The 17,971-nt window shown below is 41.2% G+C and overlaps 3 protein-coding genes across 5 annotated transcripts in view; 2 read left to right on the top strand and 1 right to left on the bottom strand.

The window, feature by feature from the left end:
* The first annotated feature begins 1,471 nt into the window (after nucleotides 1-1,471).
* On the top strand, nucleotides 1,472-6,558 carry LOC113651186 (ankyrin repeat and EF-hand domain-containing protein 1-like). Of its 2 annotated transcripts, XM_027159932.2 has the most exons (10): nucleotides 1,472-1,617; nucleotides 2,097-2,520; nucleotides 2,628-2,827; nucleotides 2,968-3,117; nucleotides 3,210-3,333; nucleotides 3,964-4,696; nucleotides 4,772-4,998; nucleotides 5,125-5,255; nucleotides 5,431-5,535; nucleotides 6,188-6,558. In XM_027159932.2, the coding sequence occupies exons 2-10, from the start codon at nucleotides 2,103-2,105 to the stop codon at nucleotides 6,290-6,292; spliced, it is 2,193 nt and encodes a 730-aa protein (XP_027015733.2). In that variant the 5' UTR covers nucleotides 1,472-1,617; nucleotides 2,097-2,102; the 3' UTR covers nucleotides 6,293-6,558. The 2 variants fall into 2 exon arrangements, with proteins under 2 accessions (XP_027015733.2, XP_047677778.1); XM_047821822.1 differs by lacking the exon at nucleotides 1,472-1,617 and having other exon boundaries at nucleotides 1,960-2,520.
* Nucleotides 6,559-6,616: 58 nt separating this feature from the next.
* LOC113651187 (adenylate kinase 7-like) lies at nucleotides 6,617-14,436 on the bottom strand. The gene is made up of 18 exons (XM_027159933.2): nucleotides 14,285-14,436; nucleotides 13,943-14,083; nucleotides 13,694-13,805; nucleotides 13,516-13,610; nucleotides 12,399-12,509; nucleotides 12,130-12,213; nucleotides 11,929-12,017; nucleotides 11,535-11,625; nucleotides 11,379-11,456; nucleotides 10,281-10,445; nucleotides 10,045-10,173; nucleotides 9,833-9,938; nucleotides 8,462-8,590; nucleotides 8,323-8,379; nucleotides 8,041-8,238; nucleotides 7,230-7,444; nucleotides 6,854-7,012; nucleotides 6,617-6,732 (listed from the first exon to the last, which is right to left on the bottom strand). The coding sequence occupies exons 1-18, from the start codon at nucleotides 14,366-14,368 to the stop codon at nucleotides 6,691-6,693; spliced, it is 2,085 nt and encodes a 694-aa protein (XP_027015734.2). The 5' UTR covers nucleotides 14,369-14,436; the 3' UTR covers nucleotides 6,617-6,690.
* A 38-nt stretch (nucleotides 14,437-14,474) lies between these two features.
* galcb (galactosylceramidase b) overlaps nucleotides 14,475-17,971 on the top strand; it is an 8,739-nt gene continuing 5,242 nt past the window's right edge. Inside the window, exons 1-6 of one of the 2 annotated variants that reach the window (XM_027159934.2) lie at nucleotides 14,475-14,593; nucleotides 15,115-15,404; nucleotides 15,971-16,039; nucleotides 16,126-16,189; nucleotides 16,287-16,400; nucleotides 17,325-17,464. In XM_027159934.2, coding sequence (XP_027015735.2) covers nucleotides 15,261-15,404; nucleotides 15,971-16,039; nucleotides 16,126-16,189; nucleotides 16,287-16,400; nucleotides 17,325-17,464 — 531 coding nt within the window. In that variant the 5' untranslated portion in view covers nucleotides 14,475-14,593; nucleotides 15,115-15,260. The remainder of the gene's footprint in view (nucleotides 14,594-15,114; nucleotides 15,405-15,970; nucleotides 16,040-16,125; nucleotides 16,190-16,286; nucleotides 16,401-17,324; nucleotides 17,465-17,971) is intronic. The other variant, XM_027159935.2, reaches the window with a different exon arrangement.

Here is a 17,971-nt window from a genome sequence, read left to right as displayed (position 1 = left end):
CTCTCATTAGATGTTTTTTGCTTTGTTGCACCATTCTGAGTAAACTTTAGGGAGTGTTGTTTGTGAAAATCCCAGTGTTTGAAGATAAGCAGTTGGGGGTTGGGGGGTTTCTCAGGTCCCCATCAGTGATCCCAGTCAAATCAAGTCCAGTCAAGAAGCTTTTATTGTCATTTCATCCACATATAGCTGTTGCAGTACACAGTGACATGAGACAACGTTTCTCCAGGATTGTGATGCTACATAAAACAAAGACAGGGATAAGGACATGTAAGTAGTCTTAGCCACATAAAGTGCAACTGTGCAACCTGGTGTACACAGTGCAGGACAAGACAAACAAGACACACAAGACAGTGCAGGACAAGACAGACAAGACAGTGCAGGACAAGACAGACAAGACAGTGCAGGACAAGACAGACAAGACAGTGCAGAACAAGACAAACAAGACAGACAAGAAAGTGCAGGACAAGACAAACAAGACAGTGCAGGACAAAAGACAGTGCAGACAAAAAGTTACAATACAAAAAATACAAAAAAGACAATACACAAAAGACAATAAACAGAAACATCGCCGACCGACCGGTGTAAATACTGTATGTTCAGACAACATTGCGTGCAGTAATACTATAATGAACACAGTTTCATAGCATCCTGGTATTGAAATCAGTTTAATCAGTGAGCTATAGTTAAAAACATATTAGTGTTCACAACTGTAGCTTGTATGCATAGAAAATTGCATGAATGATTTTTTTTTTTTTTACAGGTGGTCAATGTAGGCATCTCTGGAAAATTGTCCATAGTGTGTGTGTGTGAGTGAATGAGAGTGTGTGTGTGCCCTGTGATGGGTTGGCACTCCGTCCAGGGTGTATCCTGCCTCGATGCCCGATGACGCCTGAGATAGGCACAGGCTCCCCGTGACCCGAGACGTTCGGATAAGCGGTAGTGAATGTGTGAGTGAGTGAGAGTGAGGTGGTCAATGTACACTGTCAAACAAACAAATAAAATAAAATAAAATTCAGCCCTCTTCTGACTTAAAACTTAAAATTTTTTAGTGACCAATAAAATATCGACACATCTAAAGGTTCTATTTTGACCAAATAGGGTTCCAACTATATATAAAATTGGATAAGCTGTTTTTTGTTCAGTTTGCATAATTGCATAATCAGCAAAGTATCATTTTTTTCACCTTTATGTATTTGACAAAATCAATCATTTTTAATGAGATCAAACTTATTATTCATCCATTATTTACAGTATTCTTAAAAGTTGTGTACAAACAAAATGTCCGTTATTATTTCCCACAAGAGTTACTATCTGTGGCTCCACACAGGTGAAGAAATCCCAGACGTATCCTTCTGCGCATGCGCGATAACTTCAGTGCATGTGCATGTGCAATACATGTGTGCGTGTGTGTGTGTGTGTGTGTGTGCGTGCGTGCGTGCGTGCATGTGCAATGCATGTGTGTGTGTGTGTGTGTGTGTGTGTGTGTGTTATGACGTAACGAACGGAACGTTTTTTTTTTTGTTGTTTTTTTAAAAAGAGCCTAGGTTCCAAAATGTCCTGTGACGTCACAATTCAACGTATCGAAAATTCCAAAGTTAAACGTCTGAAACCTGAACGGTGTTTATTATTATTATTATTATTATTATTATTATTATTATTATTATTATTATTATTATTATTATTATTGTTGTTGTTGTTGTTTTTGTTGTTGTTGCTGTTGTTTTTGTTTTATTATTATTATTATTATTATTAGTAGTAGTAGTAGTAGTAGTAGTAGTAGTAGTATTACTATTTATTATTACTTATTATTTATTAGTTGTATTATTATTAATAGTAGTAGTTCAGAAATACAGGCTCGGCAACTTGTCATTTCTTCAACATTATTTATTAAGGATAATAAAAAAATAATCCAGACAAAACGCTGAAAAAATTTAACTGACTTTTAGCCAAAACAATCTCAAAATAATTTATATATATATACGTTGTGAGTCATAAAAAATGCCATCAAAATGACTTAACAGGATGTTAACATTCAAGATATTTAAATAATTAATGAATTTTGACAGTGACAGTATCACTTAAAACGTTTTGTTTAGTTGGAAATGTCTTACATGAGTGAGTTAGAGAAGACTAGGATCATGAGAGATCCTTCGAAGTTACAGATGAAGAGGAGGAACTTCGTGGCAGAAAATCTTCTGGAGACCAAACAGGTTTACAAACTGCTTCGGTTGGTAAACCAGAAGAATAAAGAGCAGATAGAGAAGCTAGTGCTTTTAGGTGTCCCAGATCTGATCAACCTCACAGAGCCTGAAGAGGGGATCAGCGCCCTGCACCTGGCCACTGTGGAAAATGATCTGGAGTTAGCTAGTTTCCTCTTGTCCCTCAACGCACATCCTGATGTCCCGGACAAAAAGGGACGGACCGCGATGATGCTCGCTGCAGAACGTGGCCATGTCGACATGGTGGATTTTCTGTACAGTAATCAAGCCAGTGTGTCCCTCGTGGACCTAGAAGGCAAAGGTGCGTTTGTGTTTTTTTTTTTGTGTGTGTGTGTGTGTGTGTTAAATTTTAGTAACATTGTGTTAGACTTAATAATAATTTAATTTTCTGTCTGTCATTCCATACAGGACTGCTGTTTTACTGCATCGGCCCAACAGATAGTCACAAACAGATCATGGACATGGTACTTAAAATGGACGTGGATGTTAACAACACCTCTAACACGGGCAAATCTGTCTTCATGTTCGCCTGCGAACATGCCGAGATGTGCGAGAACTTCTGCATGCGGCTTTTGGAGTCAGGAGCCGATCCGGATGTCGCCGATCCGGTTTGTTTTAACGCAGTGCTAAAATTTTATGTCTGCAGTTTAACCAGATTCTTCTTAGCCAGAAAAGATTTATCTAACGATGTAGCGATAGAGAATAGAAAATAGTATCGTGTACAATAACGTGGTGTTGTGTGTTCCAGGCGACCGGGTGCACGGCTTTGATGGCGGCTGTGACGGCCGGATCTGTAGCGTTGGTAAAAGCGATCCTGCAAAAAGGTGTTGACCCGAACAAAGTCAACAAAAATGGACTGAACTCTGTTCACATTGCAGCAGCCAAAGGCTACATCGAGGCAAGTTCTTCTTTGAGGTTTCTGTATATTAGGAAAATCTTTCTAGCAATATAATATGTTGTGATGTTATTAAAATCGTATGATTATTTCAGATGCTCATATTTTTGTCAGCGTACTCTGCTGATTTCAGCATTACGGCCGATCTCGGACATACGGCCTTGCACGCAGCGGCTGCCGCAGGCCACGCAGAGTGCTGCAGGTTTCTGTTTCAGAGAGGTGTGTTACATTTCATTCTAACAGTAATTATACTGTTATAAAAAACATACACTATTACAGTGATCCCTTGTTTATCGCGGTTAATGGGGACCGGAACCCCTCGCGATAGGTGAAAGTCCGCGAAGTAGGATTGGCCATAAGTTTGACCTTTTCACTGATGGTCATCATCTTCCTCTTCCTCTTCGGCTCACTAGAGGAATCTTTCGCAGGGGCACGGTGCTTAGGAGGCATCGTAAGGGCTTAACGAAAAGTTAATTTCGAACACAATATGCGAGACACAGTTGACAGCGTGAACGAGAGTGGCGAGATACAACAAGGGAAGAAGCTGGGAGAGGATGCGATGATGCGCAGCCAATCAGCTCAGATCTCGCGCCGGGAACCAATCATGTGCCTTGTCTGAGTGCCCGTGGGTATGTCCAAAGCCTCTGAGAGAGTTTCTCTCTTTGTCTGGCATCCTGGGAAACCATTTTTATTTTTATTTTTCGATGAATATTTTTGAAAAATCAGCGATGCGCCGAGGCCGCGAAACTTGAACCGCGAAACTTGAACCGCGAAACTTGAACCGCGAAGTGGCGAGGGATTACTGTATATGGACTTTTACAAACTCATTTCCAAATCTTTTATTCCCAGGATGCAAGATGACCAAGAACAAGCAGGATTTACTGCCAAGCCAGATTGCTAAGAACAACGGCCACAAAGCCGCTCTGAGAGTACTGAAAGACGCAGAGCAATCTTTGAAGACTGGGAACGTAGCCGTCAATGAAGCCAAGCTACACGATTGGTCGTTTGAGCACAAAGAGGAATTGCGAGAGGCCTTCCAAACGGCCGAAGAAGGAGAACCTCCGGAAGAAACCGTTCCAAACGAGACGCTAGTGTCCGTTCTGCAGGAGCATCACGCGCCTATAGACGAGGAGAGCCTGGAGGAAATTGTCAAAGCCCTTGACAAGAATCGTTGGGGCAAAATCAACATCGATGAGTTCTTCGCAGGACACCTTTTCTTACCGAACCAATACCCGCTGTCATCCTACAAGTCTGCAAGACTGAGTATAGGTAGGATCGAACAAGCTGAGCCGCCATCGACTGAGATTACTCCTACAAGCCCTGAAAGCTTTGAGCCAAGTGCTGAGACGATTCGTGACCGCTTGCAAGTTGACGTTACCGAAGACGCTTTGCTGAACCTGGAGCCCAAAGAACTTTACATAAACCTCAGCCAGTGTGTAAAAAGTGACAAATTTGATTTGCTGAAGTTAGCGTTCAGCCAAAATGTCCCTGTGGACACTAGGGACAGAATATACAAAACGCCGCTCATGACTGCCTGCATGATGGGGAAATACCAGATGGCTCAGTTCCTCATCTCACACGGGTAGGTAGCATCACAGACTGCTTCGACTCAACTGTCATTGTAGACGTATGTTTAATACATGATATATGTCTCCAGGGCAGACGTAAATGCCTACGATCAGTTCAAATGGACTGCTCTACATCACGCCTGCATGGAGGGACACGCCGACATCGTCAAACTCCTAGTGGATCACGGCGCTATCGTTAACGCCACCACCACAAACGGAGTGACGCCGCTAATGACAGCCATCAAGAGATCAAAATCCAAATGCGTGGATCAGCTCTTGAATTCTGGCGCTAACGTCGATGTCACAAACAAACACGGTACGTAATTCTCATTCCGTTTATCTCCGTGACTAATGAAGAACCCTCGTAATGGTCTTTCCGAGTAATATCTGATGTCTCCGGCTTTTAACACTTTATTTTATTTGGATTGTATTTCTTTGGAAGGACAAGATTGTATGACCATCGCACAGCTGTATGGAAATATAGACATCTGTGTAATGGTCCAAACCGGGTCGGAGAACCTAAAGAGCCAGATTTCAGGAAAGAAAGCGGCACCAGCGCCTCCTAAATCCAAGGTCAGACTGACGGACGGGATGATTTCTCCCTCATGCACAATATCCACCTGTATTCTTATACACATACTCAATCACATTATACTACACATTATAATAAAATACACAGTTTGTTAACATTACCGCTCTTTAGTATGTTGTATGTCCTACTTATCAAGTATTTTTATTTTTTTCTCAGAAACCTGCAGCACAAATGCCAACAAAGAAAAGCCAGACCGCTGTAAACCTGATCGGTGTAAACCCGAACGTGACAGACTACCTCATTACCCTGCCTTCTGCAACCGTAAGTCATCGGTTCGAATCCCATTCTACGCACATGTTGTTGAAAAACCCCTGAAGCTTTAAAAGAGGATATTTCAGTAAAAAAAAATAAAAATTGGGGAAGTCGTGGCCTAATGATTAGAGAGTTTGACTCCTAACCCTAAGGTTGTGGGTTCGAGTCTCAGGCCGGCAATACCACGACTGAGGTGCCCTTGAGCAAGGCACCGAACCCCCCCAACTGCTCCCCGGATGCCGCAGCATAAATGGCTGCCCACTGCTCCGGGTGTGTGTTCACGGTGTGTGTGTGTGTGTGTGTGTGTGTGTGTTCACTGCTGTGTGTGTGTGTGTTCACGGTGTGTGTGTGTGTGTGTGTGTGTGTGTGTGTGTGTGTGTTCACGGTGTGTGTGTGTGTGTGTGTGTGTGTGTTCACTTCTGTGTGTGTGTGTGTGTTCACTGCTGTGTGTGCACTTTGGATGGGTTAAATGCAGAGAACGAATTCTGAGTATCTGTCACCGTACTTAGCCGTATGTCACGTCACTAACTCACTAGATAGTGATGTATGTAGTGTATAGTGTGTGATTTGTGTGTTGGTACAAACTTACAAATGAAACATTTCGTGTGTGTGTGTGTGTGTGTGTGTGTGTGTGTGTGTGTGTGTGTGTGTGTGAGTCTAGGTCCAGGGGCTGCCGGTTGTATCCTCCCCTCGCCTCGAGCCGAGGCTAGCAGAAAGGAAGAAGCGTTTTGCAAAAGAAGACCCGATGAAGCTCGTGATTCAATAAACTATCAGGAAACCGATGCAGATTAAAAAAAAATCCGAGCCAGAAGGTCGATAACCGTAACTGCAGGATATGATCGTGGCGTCAGAAATAAACAACAGTTAGCTCTCTGGACAGATTGTAGCGACAGCTTTGAGGAGGATGCACGCTTGGAGTTTCTCTATTTGAGTTAAATAATGATAATAAATCATTTCACTTGTCCACGACATTCTTATTTATGTAGATGCACCTGTATAATAAAAGCTATTTAAGACAATCATGTCAAGGTTGGTGATGAGTCCAGCGTTCGGTTCCTCTTTAATCTCCGGGTGGAGGTTGTTTTTTTTCCTCTCCTGGTCTGTGTCACAGTGAGCAGGAAAGTTTTAGTCACAACAGTCGTAGTTTTTGGTCTAATAACAGATTTAAACGCTTTCTGGATTCTGGTTTTTCAGGAGATATTCAGCCTGAAACATAAGAGAGAGAAAGGGAAAAGTTTCTACCTGGTCGGTCACACTACTGTACATACTGTAAAGGAACCTGAAGCTGTACTGAAACATTAACAGACAAGAAAGTCAGAAAAGCTACCAGGGAGTGTACGGGATCTTCGGGTCGGAGCTCACAGATCTCGAGGCAGCCTCGAATAACAGCAGGCATCACGCTGTTCATCAAATACTGCCTGAGAGGAGCGGATTCTGACATCAACAGAGCCACTTCCTGTCGCCTCTCGTCTTCCAGACGTCGGACCTGACACACACACACACACACACACACACACACACACACACACACACACACACACAGCAACATGTCACGAAAAGTTTCAAAGCAGATCTATGATCTGTCGTTCTTGAGAACAAATACATTCCTTTGATACTTTTATCAGCAATAGTAATAGTAGTAGTAGTCACTTCCTCCTGAGAACCTCCCGCTTGTTCTTTCCACCCCTGACGCATGTTCGTACCCTTTCGTCCTCCTGCTTGGCCCGCAGCTCCTCCTCTTCCTTTTTGCGCTTGGCTTCGTCTTGTTCCGCTTCCGCCTGCTCCATCAGTCTGATCTCCACCTGCTTCCGTTCTTCTTCCACGTCCTTCGAGGTAGGGCTGTAGTTCCTGGTCTTCCCCAAGCTCTTCGTTACCTTCTCCATCACCAGAAGGTTCTCCGAGTCGTCGCCGTTAATCTCTGGAACGGAGGAGATTTGCGTCGTTTGAGCCTTCAAATAAGTAATGTAAACGCTTCGGCTGTAACTACAGACCTGGAGTGTGTTATAAATATCGTTCCTTCAGATCTAACTGGATAAGCCTCGGGATCTATGCAGGAGGGGCGGAGCTATCCTGGAAGAGACCACGCCCTCCCACCATATCCTAACCACTTTACTTTAATTATCATTAAATGTTTATTACATACAGTTGTCTCCTGTGACTAAGTTTGTTGTCACATTTGGGGCACTTTTTGCTGTTTCTTTCAGTTTAACACACACACACTCACACACACACACACACTCACACACACACACACTCACACACACACACACACACACACACACACACACACACATTCATTCATTCATTCATTTTCTACCGTTTATCCGAACTACTCAGGTCACGGGGAGCCTGTGCCTATCTCAGGCGTCATCGGGCATCGAGGCAGGATACACCCTGGACGGAGTGCCAACCCATCACAGGGCACACACACACACACACTCTCATTCACTCACACACTACGGACAATTTTCCAGAGATGCCAATCAACCTACCATGCATCTATCTGACGCCTACCTATTCGCTCGGGGTGAATCTGCATCTCCTCGAAGTATTTCAGGACACTTTCACCTTCCAGATTGTTTCTTCTGAACGTCTCCAGACATTGAAAGTACTTCTCTACGGAGTGTGACGTCCCCTGCACGACGTTCTCGGGCAGGTTCAGGACACGTTCCTCCAGGAATTCATCAGTGGCATCCAGAAAGAAAACAAACTCTACACACACACACACACACACACTCAGCGTAAACCGGCACTGGATATCTTTCTGCATTTACATTCCAATAAAACGGCACCTACCCGGAATGATTTCCTTGTTCCTCGACTTTAGCTCGTCTTTAGCTTGCTCCACCTCGGCTTGTGAAAAACAACCGGACCGAACGGAATCAAATTTTTGAACGATTTTATTGTAATTAAATTAAAGATGTATTCCTCCTACCACAAAACAGCTCTTTAGCTTGTTCGTATGTCTTCGGAAAGCCGTCCAGGACAAATCCTTGATTTCTGCATGCTGTAGATTTCAGCTTGTTCTTGATGATTTGGATAACGTACGGCTCGTCCAACCGGCCTGAACAGGTGAGGAATTTGAATTTGAAATCGAATCTATACACAATTTCAAGTGTATATTACTCATTCGTACATATGAGTCACTTAAGCACTATTCGGACGGGATTAGTTTTACGTGAGGGGTAAAGTAATTATCACCAGAGCTTCTCGGTGATTTTAGTCCCGTCCGAATGTGCCATCTCGGTAATCATTACGGACAATGTCAGTAAAGATTACGGTGACTTTTACCTTCTGTAAAAAGGTCCAGAAAAATTACCTCAGGTAATACTGATCCCGTACGAATAGACCCGCTGTAAATATGTACGGTAAAATTCCGTCATTTCCTGTTTAAAAGTTTTGCAAGCATGGAGGCGCCATGTTGTCTGTTTGCGCACGTGATATCAGGAAGCAATGTCATACGCACATGACGACGAGGAGGTTACTGTGGTGCGTAAAGTGAGTTACCCCTCCCACTTCTGCTAGTTTTACTGAGATGTCTTGTCCCGTGCGAATTGGCCAATTAATATTACAGACGTCCTGAGGTAAAATTGCATTACTCCACGTCCCCACGTAGAACTAATCCCGTCCGAATAGTGCTTTAGATCCCTGAGCAATACCAAAAACTATTCAAAGTCGACTTCCTCAAAAGCATAAAGCGCTCGCTCTCTCTTTCTCTCTCTCTCTCTCTCTCTCTCTCTCTCTCTCTCTCTTTCTCTCTCTCTCTCTCTCTCTCTTTCTCTCTCTCTCTCTCTCTCTCTCTCTCTATTTTTCTACCAGTTTCAATTTTTCTCTGGTAGAGACCAACTAGTAGAACCTTAGGGCAATTTTAGGGCAGTGGTGGCTCAACTAGTTAAGGCTCTGGGTTGTTCATCGGAAGATCGGGGTTCAAGGCCAAGCACAACCAAGCTGCCAGTGCTGGACCCTTGAGCAAGGCCCTCAACCCTCCCTGCTCCAGGGGTGCTGTATCATACCTCCCCCTGCACTCTGACCCCAACCTCCTCAGTTGGGGTATGTGAAGAAAAGAATTCCACTGTGCTGTAATGTATATGTAGCGATAATAGAGGCTTCTATGCCACCCGTTCTTAGGCTTCTGTGTTAGTCTAAACCTTTGTTCCTGATTACTGTTATAATACATTTTTAACTGAATAAGAGGAATAAAACCCCCTTAAACGCTTCTCAATGCCCAACAGAAGCAGGGCTTTTGATGCTCTTAATAAACTTACATTATTTAGATCACTGTAGATCACATATCTTTGTTCATTACCTTCATTTTTCTCCATGTTCTTTGTCAGCGTCTCCAAAAGCTCCTGCGTTCTACGTGTTTCGTCGTCCACTTCGATTTCCGCCTCTGCCACGCGGACACGTGACTCCTGAGGCAGAAAATAATCAGGTAAACGTTTATTGTTGAAAATCCTGCCGCTCACTTAGCAAAGCCTTTTCTTATTTTCTTAGGAATATTTGTTTGTAAAGACGTACCAGGTTAGCGAGAGTCTCGGCGATGGTCTCTTTGACTGTGATGTGGTGCAGTTTGTATTGCTTGCATATCTTTTCAGCTACGGTGCTTTTCCCGACAGCAGGCGGTCCGAAGAGAAAGACGCGAACAGGCTAAAAAAACAGAAAAGAAAGAAAGAATAAAAAGAAAGAAAGAAAGATACGAACACAACCAGAGTTTGATATTAGGTCTTAACAGTCGCACAATGTCAGTCGCTTACCAGCAAACCTCGTGTGCTCTTGTAATCCTCCACAGTTTGGCTGATGTTCTCAACAATGCCTTTCTTTGAAACCCAGTTGATGCTTAAATTCTCTTTACTGACATCTTTGTCAAAATGAATGGCTTCCGGTCGAAGATTGATGAACAAATGGTCAATTTCTGATTGCTGGGAAACAAAAAACAACAATAGTCAAGGCATCGTAAGGTCAATAAGACTAGAGAAACTAGAATGTACATTTCCTGAAGAAAATGTGAATGGTGCTTGCATGTGACGTCAGTTCCCCTCATCGTGTTGAGTGTTTTGATATATGACATGTCCATGTTGTGCAAACGTTTTGATTTCGCTTATTTTGGGGGCGGGGCTACACGTGACGTCAGTTCCCATCATCGTGTTGAGTGTTTTGATATATGACATGTCCATGTTGTGCTAACTTTTTGATTTCGCTTATTTTGGGGGCGGGGCTACACGTGACGTCACGTGAATACCCAGTTTGGTGCCAATACGTTTGGACAAAAGTTACTACTGAAATAAAAACTTTGTCCGGAGTGAGGTCCTAAAGGAGCTGCTTGAGTTTGGTGTAAATCGCTCGAAAACTTGCCGAGTTATAAACCTCCAAATTTTATAATGGAAGTTTATGGGGGAAAAAAGCCACTTTGAGCTTCCGTACCAGGAATGTCGGAATTCCGATCGCTTATAAAAGTCATAGCACACCTCTCCACAATGAGCCGGTCAATTTGACACCTCAGTCGTGGGTCTAGGACAAAAGCTGCGGGACAAGTTACGCGCCGAAGTTTTGTCCGGCACAATAACAAGAATGTTGCTTTGCAAGCACCATTAATTAATTATAGTTACAGAAGGTTCCTGATGTCTCAATGGTTCACTAGATGTCTCAGGTTTAATAGTATAATTAAAGGAACTTTTTTGAAATGTTTTGCGCTCTCTGTTGCATGTGAGGAAAAGGGGCAGGGCTGAGTAGCTTTAATTGATTTGGGGGCGGAGCTTGTTTCCAGACCAGAAGTTCGTTTCATAGCAAGGCGACAAATCATTTTTTTTCTTTAAACACTGCACTTTTAATATCATTTTACTGTATAAACTTACCGTCAACTCCTCCGTAAGATACACGTCCTCCTTTGGAACGTTTTTTGTTTTTCCTGGCCCGAGCACCGACGCTATTGCCTAGGACGCAAGAGAAAGGCTTGAGCAACAGAATATGTTAGAATATAAAATAAAATTGCTCTCATTGAGGAAACTCACACTGATAATGTCACCAATGGTGTTCTGTGATTCATCCACTGCAAAGAAGTACGGCGGCTTCGGCTTACGCTCGATTACGTTCTGTACGATCCTTTGAAAAAACAACAACAACAGAATAAATGATCAATGATGACGAATCTTTAAGGAAACAATACAATACATCAGCGTATTAACGACTTCCTGATAATGATGGCCGCTACGATTCACTTCAGCGAGTCGATTCGTTTGAAGCACAGATTCAATCGAATCGAATGTAACGAGTCATGATGTAACGAATCATTAATTTGATTTAAATAAGGTAATAAGATGAGAGTGTTGTTCTGTACAGTATCCATCATCCGCTGTTTCACCTGGGATCAGATCTCAAGTCATTCATTTATCCGTCACTACTGACCCTGCCAGATCACAGATGTGAACAGCTGGAATGATATTAGAGCCGTCTCCGAAGATCGGCACTTCAGGTTCCTCTCCTAGCCACGATGTCTAAAAGAGGGCAGTGTCATAAACACTCAGTTATACATAAATGGATGCTAATAAGCCAGTTATAGCAGCCAGACGAATACATCAAGAAAGGTGAGAAAATGTCTCTATTTACCTTGAAAAAGAAATGAAACGCTTGCTCGCCCATTCCGTACTGCAGTCCAGAGGCAACCACATAAGTGGAGAACTGGGACTGATTCTGAAAACGTATGAATCGAAGGTAATTAATGATTAAATGAGCTTTAATCATAAATCATGAGGTTAAGTGATGGGAACGATTTAAAGCTTTATGGGAAGAGGGTGTGATGCTTTAGACTTCGCAACTAGCGTTATAACTCAGCTTGACGTGTTAGCAACATTAGCCTAGAAGCTAACCACACTCACGGTTTGTCCTAGTTTAACCACAAGCTTCTCCACAGCCATATGATCTTTAAAGTTGGGATGAGGTTTCCGTCTCCTGTAGTCCAATTCTGTTAGATGAATCTCTGGATCGTTCTACAGTTAAAACAACAACACAAAATGCACTTTATAATGAAAGTTATAATCATGATCACAATATCATATCATAAAATCATGTTCCTCCCTACTGGCAGGCGCTACAGCGCTACCAAAACTGCCAGACACAGGAACAGTTTCTTTCCCCATTCTCACCATCATTATATTCCTTGCTTCATATCTATAAGTACTGCGTTATCAGAACCGTCAGTCCGTATATGTTACACACTACTGATGCTGTATATTGCACAAAAGCACAGTACAGCACAATACTGTTATTTGCACTACCACGCACTTCTCACACTTTATGTACATAATTGATTAGTCATATATTCTGAATTCATATTTAATCTGTAGTCTATATAGTCTATATTGTCTCACATCATCTGTTTTGTCTTATATTCCAAGCTAAATGTACAGTGCAGGCACGGTGGCTTAGTGGTTAGCATGTTTGCCTCACACCTCCAGGGTTGGGGGTTCGATTCCCGCCTCTGCCTTGTGTGTGTGGAGTTTGCATGTTCTCCCCGTGCCTCGGGGGTTTCCTCCGGGTACTCCGGTTTCCTCCCCCGGTTCAAAGACATGCATGGTAGGTTGATTGGCATGTCTGGAAAATTGTCCGTAGTGTGTGTGTGTGTGTGTGTGAGTGAATGAGAGTGTGTGTGTGCCCGGCAATGGGTTGGCACTCCGTACAGGGTGTATCCTGCCTTGATGCCCAATGTCGCCTGAGATAGGCACAGGCTCCCCGTGACCCGAGAAGTTCGGATAAGCAGTAGAAAATGAATGAATGAATGAATGAATGTATAGTATAGTGTTATTTATGTCTGTACTTTTGAGAGTCACAAATAGCTGGAACCAAATTCTTCAACACACTTGGGCAATAAACCTGATTCTGATTCTGAAAATATATATTTATATATAATTTTTTTTTTTTCAGAATCAGAATCAGGTTTATTACCCACGTGTGTTGAGGAATTTGGTTCATATATATATATATATAAATACTTACTGGATCCAGTGTCTTAGTCAGGGCCCAAGTCATGACTGAGGAGATCAAGATGAACATTTTTGGTTCAGGAAATGCTTCAATGTCCTTGTGAAGTGCTTTAAATGGACAAATAAGGACAAAGCTTTTAATAAATGATAGAAAAACTCTTAATAAGAGACAAACTATTTATTATAGATACCTGAGACAGCCCAAGTGGCTTCTTCAATCTGATCAGCGTTCTCATTGTAAATATTATAAACGATGACGTCTGACTTCATCAGGTGACGGAAAAGTTCTTCACGTGTCGCGTTCTATGGGAACGAGTAAAATAAGTACAGGAACATCACCGGGAAAAGGATTTTACACAAACTCACAAGACACAAGAAACCAACTATGTGTATGCATTATAAAACTATGTGTAAATTACAGCCATGATTTTTTCACTCACAGTATATTTTTCTACTGCAAAGCTGGACTTTTCTTTGGTTTTACATGAAACTGTTCCAACAATCTGATAATTTTCTTCTTGGGAACTTGTGCATTCATCCTGTAATTGTTCAGTAGCTCCAACAACACATGAGGCTAAAAACTGGATGCATAAGAAGACAGAAATAAATAAATAAATAAATAAATAAATGGTGCACTATAAATACTATGGAAAAAAATAATGAGGATATGATGAGATGTGACACTGATTACTGCAATATCCATTAAGCTAAAATACTAACTCATGTGCACTGTAACGAATATAGAATGGCAATGACAGTCGGACATAATAAAAAAAACTGACCTTTCCTATATATTTAGAGGTATATTTATCCACGTTGTTGATAAAAAGGCGTTTGTATTGATGGTTCTCCTTTGTAGCAGCCATGCTTTGTTTGTTCCGTCGCTATGCTACTGCAGCGAGTCACTCGAACGAAGAGCCGATTCTCAGAACTCCGGCTTAAGATGTAGAATAGACTCTGAAGCTTGGAGTCGATTCCACACACCGCTGATTGATTCGGCTCACGTTTTGATAGTAAGGAGATTTTGGTAAGAAAGAAAGTAACATTTAAGACATAAAAACAGGGAAACGTATACAGTATGTACAGATTTAGTAAGTCCTCTTCTTATTCTTCTTATTCTTATTCGAAAATTCTATTCATATTTTGTGCTTTGTTGTGGCAACTGTTTGGGAAACAGTTATATACTTATATTTGTTATACACAGTTATACTTATACAATATGTTATACAAATTTTTTATATATATATATATATATATATATATATATATATATATATATATTAAATTTTATATAATAAATATTATATATATTAATGTTTTTCATTTTTGTTTTTTTCATTCAATAAACAAATTAATAATAATAATAATAATAATAATAATAATAATAATAATAATAATAACAATAATAATGTGAACTTGAACGTATATATATTTTCTCTGTACTTTGTTTTGTTACTAAGATTTGGATAATATGACATTGTATTTTGTTATCTGTGTGTGTGTGTGTGTGTGTGTGTGTGTGTGTGTGTGTGTGTGTGTGTGTGTGTGTGTGTGTGTGTGTGTGTGTGTGTGTGTGTGTGTGTGTGTGTGTGTGTGTGTGTGTGTTCTAAAGATTCCTTCGTAGGAGATGAAATACTTCCGGCATCAATGTGGTATCTATGACGCCAGATAAGTGGGCGTGGTTTTATCACGTGTGCTATTGCGGAAGTAGTTATCACGTGAGCGGCTGCTTTATTTGTGTCTTTGCGATGAGATAAAATGAGCAGAAAAACAAACAGTTCTGCGTTTTTATTCATTTCGTTATGGGTCTGTTTTTGCTCGGCTGATAAGAGCTACGTTATAGACGATGACGGAGGGTTTGGACGGACGTTTGATGGCATTGGAGGTGTGAGCGGCGGTGGGGTAAGTGCAACTTCTAATGACGTCATCTGGGGACTTTTATTTTGACTTTAGTGTAAATACGTGAGAAAACAGAAACCTGTTTATACACTCAGTTAGCAAAAACCTGTATCTAATAAATTATTCCATGTCATGAATGATTTGCAGTTTATACGTCAGCAATAAACAAATAAATATACATTTAACTCATAATAAAAAAACAAATCTAGTTGTTTCAAATCTGTTGATTCATATTTTTAGTCCAGTGTCTTTTAAATGTTCTAAAATAATTTTGGTAGAGTAATAATAATAATAATAATAATAATAATAATAATAATAATAATTAATAATAATTACCCCAACATTATCAATGCCCAGGTCATTTGGTTCTGCTTCTGCAAGCCTACATCACATCATTACTATATAAAACACTTATATTACATAGACACATGTCATTAACGTGTGCAATATCGCAATACTTAACACACTTACTTGACACATGTCATAAATGTTTGTGTATCATCATCATTGACATTGTTTTAATATCTAAATGTACATAGAATAGTTTATTGTGATCAATCTGATTGCAGGCAACGTCTCGCCTTCTTGTGAACTATGCTGAACCGTACAGAAGTCAAATACTGGATTACCTTTTCAAGGTAAATGCTCTTAAATGTGCAGTTCATGTGTCATTTTAACAAAAAGTAATTGTCACTAACATTCTCTTGTCTTTTTATTTTTTAAGCCCAACTTTGGAGCTTCTTTACAAATACTAAAAGTTGAAATCGGAGGCGATGCACAGACGACAGGTAGATCTCCAAACCATGCGATCAAAGGACTCAAAGGACTAAAATGTGCAGGAACGAACTTACAATACCATGCTATGTTGTATTGTTTTCCTTCCAGATGGTACAGAGCCATCACACATGCACTCTCCGAATGATGAGAATTATTTCAGGGGATACGAGTGGTGGCTGATGAGAGAGGCCAAGAAGAGGAATCCTAACATCACACTGATAGGTAGGTTTCATTTTAATGCTTGATTAAGCACTTACTAATCTTAGTTTATATATAATCAGGTTATCAGCTTATAATCAAAATACTAAATCTAATCTGGTACATTCTCCTTTTGAAGGCTATTAATAAGTCAGGAGGTCAGCTTTATCTTTCATACACAGGGTGCCAATATTTAAGGTTATGCATCTGGAGATGATCTAAGTGCTCCTATAAGCCTACACAATGCTCCAGAACACAATCCAATACAGTTATTATACTCTTCCTGCCCAAAACACACCCCACCCGCTTGACTTTGCCCAGGTCTGTGCATGTAGGAGGAGCTGGACGGAGTGAAGTGGGCGGGACTTTTGTGTTTTGTGGTCAGTAAAAGTTTAATGATTGTATTGGATTGTGTTCTAGAGCATTGTGTAGGCTTATATGAGCACTTAGATCATCTCCAGATGCAAATGCATAACCATGGCGATGCAGAGCTGACCTCTGTATCTCCAGAGGTCAGCTTTACCTTTCATACACAGGGTGCCAATATTTATGGTTATATATGGTCCTATAAGCCTAAACAATGCTCCAACACACTTACTCTGGTCTTACACACTTGGTCCAGAACACAATCCAATATAATTATTATACTCTTCCTGACCAAAACACACCCCGCCTCCTTTTTTTTTTTGCTTGACTCCGCCCAGCTCTGTACATGTAGGAGGAGCTGGATGAAGTGGGCGGGACTCTTGTGTTTTGTGGTCAGTAAAAATGGAGCAGCTGCTGAGCTGAAATATTTATACAAACCTTTTATCAGACATGTGAGACAGTTTCAGCAGACCAGAGTAAGTGTGTTGAGTGTGATATTGCACATGTTAATGACACATGTCTATGTGATATAAGTGTTTTATATAGTAATAATGAATATGTCTTGGTAATGATGTGACGTAGGCTTGCCATGGGCGTTTCCTGGATGGGTTGGTCATGGGAGAAACTGGCCTTATTACTACCCTGATATAACTGCATACTATGTTGTGTCCTGGATTATTGGAGCGAAGCAGTACCACGACCTGGACATTGATTATGTTGGGGTAATTATTATTATTATTATTAGTAGTAGTAGTAGTAGTAGTAGTAGTATTAGGGGTCAAGCCCCGAAGGGGCGTAGACACCTATTGTTATCGTTCGTGTTCTTTATTATTATTCTTCCTCTTCTGCCATAGACGTCAATAGCAGCCCATAGAACCGTACGTAGGAAAGTTATGTAATTTGGCACACATGTAGAGGCCAGTCTTAGAAGTTACTATAGCAACTTTGGTGTGTCTAGCTCAAACGCTCTAAACACCAGTCCAAAATAAATTCTAGTATTTGAGGGGCGGTTTAGCTCACAATATGTATTGGGTGCTAGAATCAGAATCAGCACCACAGTGACACACACACACACACACACACACACACACACACACACACACACACACACACACACATTTCGCAACTTTTCATGACAGTGCCACCTAGTGGCCATAAGATTTTCACGTTAAGCCCAGTATTTTACGAATGCAGTGCCATATCGCTACGAAACTTGGTATGGTTCATCA

The sequence above is a fragment of the Tachysurus fulvidraco genome, chromosome 12 (genome assembly GCF_022655615.1).
Source record: "Tachysurus fulvidraco isolate hzauxx_2018 chromosome 12, HZAU_PFXX_2.0, whole genome shotgun sequence".
NCBI lineage: Eukaryota > Metazoa > Chordata > Actinopteri > Siluriformes > Bagridae > Tachysurus > Tachysurus fulvidraco.
The sequence above is the reverse complement of the archived record's forward strand: the minus strand, read 5'-3'. Positions and strand labels throughout refer to the sequence as shown.